This window comes from Bison bison, unplaced genomic scaffold (assembly GCF_000754665.1).
Source record: "Bison bison bison isolate TAMUID 2011002044 unplaced genomic scaffold, Bison_UMD1.0 scf7180017864261, whole genome shotgun sequence".
Taxonomy (NCBI): domain Eukaryota; kingdom Metazoa; phylum Chordata; class Mammalia; order Artiodactyla; family Bovidae; genus Bison; species Bison bison.
Window position 1 is genome coordinate 257,867 of NW_011494833.1, and position 11,639 is coordinate 269,505.

At 43.7% G+C, this 11,639-nt stretch overlaps 1 protein-coding gene across 1 annotated transcript in view; it reads right to left on the minus strand.

Annotated features, from left to right (window-relative positions):
* The window catches only part of LOXL2 (lysyl oxidase-like 2), a 119,006-nt gene that overhangs the window by 68,915 nt on the left and 38,452 nt on the right, over window positions 1-11,639 (minus strand). The window contains exon 3 of the mRNA XM_010848211.1: window positions 6,882-7,057. Coding sequence (XP_010846513.1) covers window positions 6,882-7,057 — 176 coding nt within the window. The remainder of the gene's footprint in view (window positions 1-6,881; window positions 7,058-11,639) is intronic.

Below are 11,639 nucleotides of genomic sequence, written 5' to 3' on the forward strand. Positions count from 1 at the left end.
GGAGAAGGCACAAGCCTGTGAGGGTCATCTCTAATGGTCTGTGATCTGTCTTCAACCTCCAGGTGTCTACGAGGGTGGATATGCTAGAACCTGGTCACACCCATTCAAAATAAGGGTGAGAAGAGATGGGAGTGTCTCTGTGATCTTCAATAGACTGATCATTTGTGCCTGGGGTCACAAGACACAGAGAAGTCATTAACTTGACTCTCTACTCTTGGCCACTTTTGAATTTATGAGCCCCACCTGGGGGACATCGAGGGGAGGTGGGGCTTTAATTTTCACTGTGATGTACAACAGTGAGGGTGGAAAGTGTCTGCTTTCAAGGCCAAAGTCATGATGTGCCAGAGATGGAGAGAGAACATGAGAACACACAGTAGCAGACATCCCTTCTCTGCATGTGTCTGTGTGAGTGTGTGTGTGTAACAGGCATGACCCCAATTCACACAATGGTCGTGTGTGTGTGTGTGCTCAGTTGAGTCCAACTCTTTGCAACCCTATGGACTATAGCCCCCAGGCCCCTCTGTCCATTGGATTTCCCAGGCAAGAATACTGGAGTAGGTTGCCATTTCCTCCTCCAGGAGATCTTCCTGACCCAGGGATCGAACCCGCATCTCCCGGCTTTCCTGCACTGCAAGCAGGTTCTTTACCACTGAGCTGTGGGGGTAGTTTGACACACAGTGGTGATCACTGCCAGTAGTCAGCTAGTGTGCGCCCCCTGTGCGGGCTGGCTGGGTGCACTTTCAGAGATGCAGATAAACATGGGGTCTTAGAATTTGGTAATCATCTCATCCCGTGTCCTTCCCATGTAGGGATTTGGCTGCCATATTCCTTGCAGGAGCTCATCCAGTTCCTGCTTAAACTACTCTGGGGACAAGGAGCTCACCACTCACAGGGCAGCCTGTCTCCTGTGCTTCAGAGTCCTCGGGTGGTGTTGAAATGTGTAGCCCCATCACTCAGCCTTAAAGAGTTTTCATATTCAGCTGAAATCTACACCCCAACCCCTCCCCATTCATCTTAGTTTTGGGAGTTAAGCCAAAGTACAAACGCTCTTCTCCATGGTAGCACTTCAATATTTGAAGAGGACCGATATCTCTTCCATCTTATCTGTTTTCTTGACACAATGTCTTCATTTCCTCATGTGATGTGGTTTCCAGACCTGTGTCCACCTGGCTGGTCCTTACTCTGGACGACCTAGTTAAGAGATGGCCCTGGAAATTCACTCCCTTCTTGGTCCAAAAAGCGAAGAGTTTAGGAAAAATGTCCCCTTCCCCTCAACCAAGTGTATCAGTTTACACACACTTTCTAGCAGCCATACCATTGGCTTATACTGAGCTTTTAGGCAACCAATCACTTTCAGGGATCTTTTAAATACAATCAACACTTTCAGTCTCTTTTCCTGGCTTTTGCTCTGTAGCTGTTTTTTCCGTTTTTTCATCATGAACCTTGACATAGAACCTTATATTCATCCCGAACACATTCCAAGACTTCCCTGATGGTTCAGCATCTAAGACCCCATGCTCTCAATCCACCCTGCTTATTTAACTTATGTGCAGAGTACATCATGTAAAATGTCTGACTGGATGACTCACAAGCTGGAATCAAGATTGCTGGGAGAAATTTGAACAACCGCAGATAAGCAGATGATACCACTCTAATAGCAGAAAGCAAATAGGAACTAAAGAGTCTCTTGATGAGGGTGATAGAGGAGAGTGAAAAGCTGGCTTAAAACTCAACATTCAAAAAGCTAAGATTATGGCATCTGGTCCCATCACTTAATGGCAAATAGGAGGGTAAAAAGTGGAAACAGTGACAAAGTTCATTTTCTTGGGCTGCAAAATCACTGCAGATGGTGATTGCAGCCATGAAATTAAAAGACACTTGCGCCTTGGAAGAAAAGCTATGACAAACCTAGACAGTGTATTAAAAAGCAGAGATATCACTTTGCTGACAAAGGTTCATCTAGTCAAAGCTATGATTTTTCCAGTAGTCATGTATGGATGTGAGAGTTGGACCATAAAGAAGGCTGAGTGCCAAAGAACTGATGCTTTCGAATTGTGGCATTGGAGAATACTCTTGAGAGTCCCTTGGTCAGCAAGGAGATCAAGCCAGTCAATCCTAAAGGAAATCAATCCTGAATATTCATTAGAAGGACTGATGCTGAAGTTGAAGCTCCAGTACTTTGGCCACGTGACGTGAAGAGCCGACTCAGTGGAAAAGACCTTGATGCCAGGAAAGATTGAAGGCAAAAGGAGAAGAGGGCAGCAGAGGATGAGATGGTTAGACAGCATCACCGACTCAATAGACATGAACTTAGTTAGGCAAGCTCCGGGAGACAGTGAAGGTCAGGGAGGCCTGACATGCTGTAGTCCATAGGATCACAAACAGTCAGAAACAACTTAGCAACTGAACAACAACAACAGAACTTCCCTGGTCCACACACATCTAACAGGGTACATTTCTCTAGCCAAGAGGAATGATTCCATGACTTCAGCTACTGACACAGCTATTATATGAGGTATTTCGGAGAAACTTGTCACATCCCACAAATATCCCTTGTAGGTAGTCTGGGTGGCTCCCTACCCATCAGGCCAACCCTGCCCATAAGCATAAGCTTAGCCACGAAGTCCTGGATAGAAAAATCTTCTGGCAGCTGTCCGAGGTTCTGGTCAGACACCCTGAAATCTAGGCCCATTCATGATCTACTTTAAGCAGATACCAAAGGGAAGAGGTTACAGGGGACTGCTCATCAACTGAAAATTTTCACAGTATTCCTGGCTAGACAGGAAAGCTCCTAGTCTGGTCCCTGGTAACCAATCTGATTCGTATGACAGCAAGAGGGAGGTCTTCTAGGAAAATGCCAAGTTTAGAGGCTGTGGAAGTCATCTAGCCCTTGAAACCAGACTCCTCCCAGCTAAGCCTCTCTGGGTTACTGTAAACTCACTTAGGATTACCTGGAAGATCATTCCAGGTTACTTGCCCTGGAATGATGTTCCAACTTTCCCCAAGGCATGCATCTTGTCTTCTAGGGTTATAAGGGCTTGAGAACAAGGGTCACGTTTACTTGCCCCAATGGTATCCCAGACCATGATGTGTACACAGCAGACCCCCAACCAATAAACGTCCAGAATAGAGATAGGTGCTAAGATTTCCTATCATGGACTCTCAGCCCTTTCACAACAAGAAAGTTCTCTCTAAAATATTTTTCCCCTGGTCATTTCTCTGCCTTTTCCAGACAACGAAGGTTTTAATTTCTCTGTGACCCATCTTATTTCCCTTTTATTTTAAAAAATATTTATTTATTTGGCTGAGTCTATCTTTGATCTTCATCGCAGCATGCAGGATCCTTAGTTGTGGCACGTGAACTCTCAGTTGTGACATATGGGATGTAGTTCCCTGACCAAGGATTGAACCCGGGCCTCCTGCATTGGGAGCATAATTAGCCACTGGACCACCAGGGAAATCCTTTATTTCCCCTTTAAAGGCTAAGCATTAGAATTGGACCCTACAGGCAATTTCATAAACACTTTTCTGTTGAAGTGCCCTTCACAGAGTTCTTTTTCAGAACTTTTTTGATTCTTCCCTAGTGGCAGATGGGTCTTCTCATTTTTCCAGTCCAAAACCCACTGGCATTTTGGCCTATCCACTTTTGATTCATGCTAGCAGTGACTTTCTCATGCCTGGAAGTCAAGATCTTCACTTGACAATCCAAGTGGATTATCCCAAGGATGTAGGATGAACAAAAGCCCATTAAAGATGTCACACATTTGACCTTGAATCAAGGTCAGCAGTTTGCTGAAGTGATTGTTTCAAGCAGAAGCCTGAAGAAATCTCTATCTATGATCTGTTGGCCACTTCAGAACTTTCGTAATGGAATGGTCAACTCATTAGAAAGAAACATTTCAGTCATTGATGATAGATATGGGCTAATACTTATTTGTAGTTGATTAATATTGGGATTCCAAAATTCAGAGATCCCTGATTTAACTTGATCATTAGAATTATAATATTGCTAAATCCAATTACTACCAAAAAACCAAAAAATGCTGTGGACTCCCCCCCAAAAAATGTCACACATAAATTCATAGTCCTATTAGGCAAGGCAATACTATGAAGGAATGATTTGCTTCTGTGCATTTCTCATTGCTATTTAGCTTGATATTTTATCCTAGGATCTTCTTCACCTGCCTTTCCAGGTGGCTCAGTGGTGAAGAATCTGCCTGCCAAGTAGGAGACAGTTTCAATCCCCTGGAGAAGGAAATGGCAACTCACTCCAGTATCCACGCCTGGGAAATCCCATGGACAGAGGAGCCTCGTGGTCTACAGTCCATGGGGTCGCAAAAGAGTCAGACACAACTCAGTGACTAAACAACAATGACGAATTCATTACGTGGATAATGTTGGTTTTCATTCCTGAGAAGAAAATTCTAGGTACCTAGCATCATTTTTTTTGGATAGAATGGTAAACCAGATGGAACCCCTGCCTTTGGGAGCTTCCAATCTCATTGGAAAGATGAGATGCATTATATGAAGGGGTGGCTAATTACTTCATATGAAGTTATATAAAGAGTATGAAAAGTATGAAACTGGATTGGATAAGCCCACCTTCCAAATTATAACCTTCATGATAAAGCAAGATTATCAGGAACCAAAACACTAGATACACAACATCAACTCTGTAACCATCTCTTCTGGTTATCCCAAATAAAACAGCAGCATTTGAAGACTGTCAACCAGAAGTGGTCTCAAAGCTGCCGGCTGAGAGAAGGCTGGAAATCCTTTTCCACACTGTCATGCAGGTTTGGACCAGTTCCCAGCATCTCAGTGCGCTCTCAGAGCATATGAGAAAGAGTAGGGCAGAGTGAGTCATGGGAGGAAAATGTAAAGACCACAGTCTGGGGAGAACTTCCTCTGAAGCCCAAATAGGGCAATTTCAAGAATCAACTCTCTTCTGCATTAGTCTGAGGCCGGCTGGAAACTACAGCACAGAAAAGGCTCCTTGTCCTGGATTCATGGACGATCCCGTAGTGCCTTGGGGGTAACATCCAGCACATTCCTTGAGGAAGGAGTCTTGGCTGCCTCTTCCTCCTGCCCTAAGCCCCACATAGTGGAGAGCATTAAATGCTTGTTCATTCTATTCTTTGGCTGGAGCACTTGTAAAAAAGATAAATCTGAAATTTAGCCATAAATTTAGAAGAAGGATCACAAGCCCTTTTGCCATTCCCAAATGTTGATTTGGGCTGGCAGCATCAGAATCCTCTGAGAGAGTTAAAAAAAATTAGCTGTTCTCTTAGTGGGAGACCCTCACTCAGGAGGTCTGATGCATTTTAAAAGTGATTCTGATCCCCTGCTAGTTAGGGGACAACTGTCCTGTGACAGCCAGCCTCCAATATGACCCCCAGTGACCACTACTTTCTGGAGTCATATCTTTGGGTAATCTCCACCCACAAGGCGTACTGTTGATGTGAATGACCAATAAAATACAGCAGAAACGATGGACCATCACTTCTGAGAGGACGTTGGGAAAGACATGGCTTCCATGTTTTGTTCCCTCTCTCTCTTTCTCTTTTGAGTCATTCACTCTAAAGAAAGACAACCACCATATCTTAAGGATGTTCAAGGAGCCTATAGGGCGATTGTATGGAGAGGACCAGAGGGCTCCAGCTGACAGCCAGAAGGAAGCTAAGGCCTGCCAACAACCACAGTAGTCAACTTGGGAGAAGAGTCCCCAGTCCTAGTTGACAACGTGACTGCAAGTTCAGGAGATGTTCTGAGAAAAATCAACTGGCTGACCACTCCTGGCTTCCTGATCCTTAGAAACTACTTGAGACAATCCAAGTTTGTTGTCTGAAGCTGCAAAATATAAGGGGCAGGGAGGTAATTTGTTACACTGCAGTTGCTAGCTGATACATTTTCCTAGCCCAAAGGGCAAGCTCCTGAACATAGCTGAGTCTTCTCATGGCCTCCTTTCTACCCTCATTTCACACTATTTCCAGATTCAGGATCTACAGTCTTGAGTGGTATTGACCTGCTTATGCCCAGTTAACAGAGAACTCTATACCTCTGTGTCTTTGTCTAAGCTGTTCTCTGCTTCTGATGGCATCCCCTTCTTCAGAAATGCTTCCTCAACTGCCCGGGCACCAAATGATGAGTTTAGGTCTCATCCCTCCAAGTGATCACACACACTTCTTAGAATCATAGGTGAAAAGTGAGTTAAATGGAAGAAGGGAAACATTCACATGAAAGAGTCATCAAGGGCACATGAACTTATCAGAAAGAGAAACACCATATGATATCACCTATATGTGAAATGTAAAATATGATGCAAAGATGAATCTATCTCTGAAACAGAGAAACAGACTCACAGATTTGTGGTTGCCAAGGGAGGCAAGGGTGGGGGAGGGATGGAATGGGAGGCTGGGATTAGCAAATGCAAACTGTTACACTTGGGATGGATAAACAAAAGGCCACGCTGTGTAACATGGAGCCCAGCTTGGCACTCTGTGATGACCTAGAGAGTGGAATGGGGAGAGGGGAGGGAGTCTCAGAGGGAAGGAATATATGTACTTAGTTGTAACTGATTCACATTGTTGTATGGCAGAAATCAACACAAAATTGTGAAGCAATTTAAATTAAATTGTTTTTAATTTAATTTTAAAAATAAATAAAAATTTTAAAAAGATTCTATTACATAGACAGGGAATTATATTCAACATCCTGTGACAAACTATAATGGAAAAGAGTATGAAAAAGAATATATATATGTGTGTGTGTTGTATATATATATATATAAAAAACAATCACTTTGCCATACAGCAGAAACTAACACAACACAGTAAGTCAACTATGCTTCAGTTGAAGAAAAAATAAAGCACATGACTTGCCTCTATGTTGTTGATCAGCGAATTGTCAAACTTGAACCCAGGAATTCTTTTCTCACTGCACACCACACCCACATCTTCCGTGTGCTTGCAGTCGGTCACACCCCAGCCATTGGAGGAGCAGGCTGCAAGGGTCGCCTCGCTGCCGGTGCAGTAGACATTGTCCAACCAGATGGGCCCTGAAGGAAGCAGAGAAGAGAGAAGCCAAGATCCACATCAGAGTAGGTCTGAGTCTTTGGGCTCAGTCTTTGGGCGCATTTGGACACCAATTATGTACACAAAAACAGGAATTTTCCCTAATTTTGGCAGCTGTGTGGGGTCATCAATTGGTTTTCAGTGTGTTGAAATACTTCATACAGTTCAAGACCCTCCTGGATTCCCCTGGCAGAGGGATGTGATATAGGGATGTGGTGGATTGAAAATGATCGGAGTAGAAATCAGATTTAAACCCGAAGTAACATGGTATAATGGAAAGAACAGGGACTTTGGACCCTAAGCTGTTTGATACTAATTCTGGCTCAGCCACTCAGCTCTATAACCCTGGTCAAAGCTTCCTTTTCTCATTGGTAAAGTGGGGATAATAATGACATTTAAATGGCAGGACCATGTGCAGATTAGAGATAGTACATGACACATGCCTCGTTTATTGTTAGTCCAGAGTTACTAAAAAAATGGTAATGATGAATTTCCCTGGTGGTCCAGTAGTTGAGAATCTGTCTGCCAATGAAGGGACACTTGTTCAATTCCTGGTCTGGGAAGATCCCACAGGCCATGGGGCAACTAAGCCCATGCACCACAACTACTGAGCTGGCAAACCACAGCTAGAGAGTAGCCCCTACTCTCCACAACTAGAGAAAGCCCATGGGCACCAAGGAAGGCCCAGAGCAGCCAAAAATAAATATTTTTTAAAACGGTGATGATGATGATGATGATGACGGTGATGGTATTAGTTATGCTCACAGAAGGCAACTCACAATGTGAGGTCATCTCCCTGAACCCCAAATCCTGGTGCTTTCAGGTCTCTTCCTACTTCCTGATGTTTCCCATCCACTGATTCAGAGATGGTCCAGCAAGACTAACCCACAGAGCCTCCTCTTCATGCTTCAGAAGTCAGGTGAAGGCAGGGCTGCTTTGTAGCCAGGCAATCTGTCTGGGAGTCCCTGGTGGGTCTCTGCTCACCTCCTGTGCATATTTACCTGACTTATAGCAAGTAGGGAATTCCAAGTGCAAAATGCTAGAGGGTTAACCACAATGAGACACAATCTCACACACACTAGGATGGCTACTACCAAAACAAAAACTAAAACAGAAAATAACAAGTGTTGGCAAGGATGTGGAGAAATTGGAACCCTTGTGAACTGTTGGCAGAAATGTAACATTGCAACAGAGGAGCTCACGTTCTTTACATGTTGGTGCAGAAAGAATTCAGTGAGAGGCAAAACGATAGGTAAGAGATAGATTTAAAAATATAGGATGCTGGAACTTCTTTGGTGATCCAGTGGTTAAGACTCCACCTCCCACTGCAGGGGGCACAGGTTTGATCCCTGGGTTGGGGACTAAGATCCAGCATGCTGGACTGTGTGCCTGCCCCCTTCAAAAAAAAAAAAAAAAACCAAAAAGCTAATATCAAATGCTTGTGAGAGATACAAGCAGGCAGGCAAGGGAGCAATGCCTCAAGAGCTGGATAGGCTACATTTTTATAGTCAAAGGAAAAATGGGGAGGGGAGAAGACCACATTCTTCCTCATTCTTGACTAGATGTCAGGCTTCTATCATCAGCTCCTCTTCCACATCAAGTGGGGGAGATTTTTGTCTCGTTGTGGCCCAACCGGCCCAATCTGTCATGGTACTATGTTAATTAGCTAAAAGCTAGTAGCATAAGCTAAAATATGGTAAGCCATGTCAGGTTTCAGTATAATGAGGGTCTTCTACTTCAGAATGTCTTCTTTCTCCTGTATTTTTGTTTTCAGTGTGCACAGAGGAGCATGACCTAGGGATCATTAACTTATTGACCCCAATGGCAGGATGCAGGTGTTATTTTTCTGCCATTGTTTTATTGTCTTGAGGGCTGGCTCACGCTTCTATTGCACGGTTTTGTTGCTAAGCAAATCTGCTTTCTTGAGTGATCATTCACTTACAGGGGTTTTCCAAAGTTCCCTCTCTATCTATGAGCTCTTAGTGAGATTTTTAAACTATTTGATTATCTTACTTTATCCCTATCAGAATGATCCAGCCCCTATAAGAACACAGGGTGGTTCCTCGAATTAAAAATAGAATTACCATATATCTAGCAATTCCCACTTCTGGGAATATATATATTCAAAAGAATTGATAGCAAGGTGGCAAAGAGATATCTGCACACCCATGTACATCACAGCACTTTTCACAATAGCCCAAATGTAGAAGCAACCTAAGCATCCGCTGACAAACTGTAGTCTACACGTACATGGGAATATTACTCGGCCTTCAAAAGGAAAGGCATTCTGTCACTCGCGACAACATGGGTGAACCTTGAAGTCCTTATATTAGGTGAAATAAATCAGTCGGGAAAAGGCAAATACTGTATGATTCCATATATATAAGGTACTGAGAGTAGTCAAAATCACAGAGACAGAGCGTAGAATGGAGTTTACCACGGGCTGGGTTAGGGGAGTTGAGGAGTGGTTATTTAATGGGTATAGAGTTTTAATTCTGCAAGATGAAAAGTGGGTCCACAACACTGTGAATGTACTTAACAGTACTGCACTGTACCCTGAAAAATGGTTAAGATGGCACATTTTATGTTATATGTACTTTACCACCATTAAAATTTAAAAAAAATTTTAAGTGCTAGAGTGGTTTCAAGTAGTGATTTTTATAAGCATCACTACACAAAGAAAGAAAACAGAGTCAAAACTCTCCTTTTTCTCATGACTCCAGAAGGACTCTACAGTAGAGTGGAGTCAGAAAACCTAGGTTCAAATTCTCTCTGCATCAGGACTTCCCTGGTAGTTCAAAGGTTGACTCTGCACTTCCAGTGAAGAGGGCATGGGTTCCATTCCTGGTCAGGAAATAAACACCCCACATGCCATGTGGTACAGCCACAAAAACAAAACAAAAAACAAATTCTCTCTGCCTCTGGCATGGTTACCATGTGACTAGGTCAACTACTTCACCAAGCCCATTCCTCAAGTGAAAACAATGATACTAACAAACAGGTCGCCATGGAGATTCAATTAGATTATGAATGTGCCTAGTATGTGTTCACCTTCCCTTTCTCCTTCCTCCTCCCAGTAAGTCAGAAAAAAAGGAATTCTGCTGCTTCCTTGCTGCAATGAAAAAGCAGATAAAAACACTCCCATTGTAAAGATGAGAAAACCAAGGAAAATCTGAGGTTCTTCAAGGTCAGCGGGAATCTCGGGTCAGCCTCTGGACTTCGAGGCCCCAGATGAAATGCGTCTGCTATGACAGATGGCAGCTCAGGGCTCAAACGAGAGAACCTCAGATGCATTGAAGGGAAACAAAAGGCTTATTGAAAACATCTGGGCTCAGGTTTTCCAACTGGTTTCTCAATTTGGCTTCGTTTCCAAGCCATCAAGCTCCACTGAAACACATGCTCCCTAATCGATTGCTGTTTCAACAACAAACCAATGTTTGTCTTGCTAAGTACTAGCAACAGAAAAGACCCTCCACGTTTGAAGCGGGGCCTCTTCTATGGAACAGTCTTCAGAAAAGCTGCTGAATGGACAGAGACGGTGAAAAGAAACAGAGCCCTTATTCCATCTGCAGACAGAGAAACCACCCTGACTAAGGGGATGGGAAATAGGACAACACTTAGCTAAAAGTACCAGCAGGAGCTGCAAAACAGATGCCCCAGGGCGTGTTTTATTTTTTGATAAGAAGCATTTGAAATTAGCACCCTGTTGGCTCAGAATGTAAAGAATCTGCCTGCAATGCAGGAGACCCAGGTTAGATTCCTGGGTCCAGAAGATCTCCTGGAGAAGAAAATGGCAACCCACTCCAGTATTCTTGCCTGTAGAATCCCATGGACAGACGAGCCTGGCGGACTACAGTCCATGGGGTTGCAAAGAGTCAAGGCAACTGAGTGACTTTCACTTTCATTTAAAATTAGCACCCTGGAGCATTAATGCTAACTATTACCCCAAAGAGCTGCTTTCTTAAGAAGCTTCAACTCATCCCCAGTAAGTCTACCTTCTGCACAATCCCACCAGTTACCTTCTTAGATACTGGGAATGTTCATTTCTATGTGCCCCAAGATGACATCACCATGCCAGGTAAACTAATTTGGCCTAATTTCATGACCTATTTTTCCCCGCTGTGTGCTCAATGCCTAACAACTAAATTGTTCTGATTCCAAAGCAACCAACTTCCAGTTTGCTGCTGGAATGCACGGTGGTTTGGGAACAGTTCACTACATGCCATCTGAGAGCTGCTAGGAAAGTGCCATAGGGACACAGATGGGGGCCAAACTAAAATGCCAGTCGGGGACTTCCCTGGTGCTCCAGGGGTTAGGAATCTGCCCTCAATGCAGGGGATGTGGGTTCAATCCCTGACAGGAGAACTAAGGTCTCACACACTACAGGGCAACTGAGCCCATGGGTCACAACTGATGAGCCCACATACCAAAACTAGAGAGTCTGTGTGCCGCAACAAAAGACCTCTCATGATCCAACGAAGATTCTGTGTGTTGCAACTAAGACCCGATGCAGTCTAATTAATTAATTAATTATTTTTTTAAAATGCCAGATAATCAGAAGCAAAA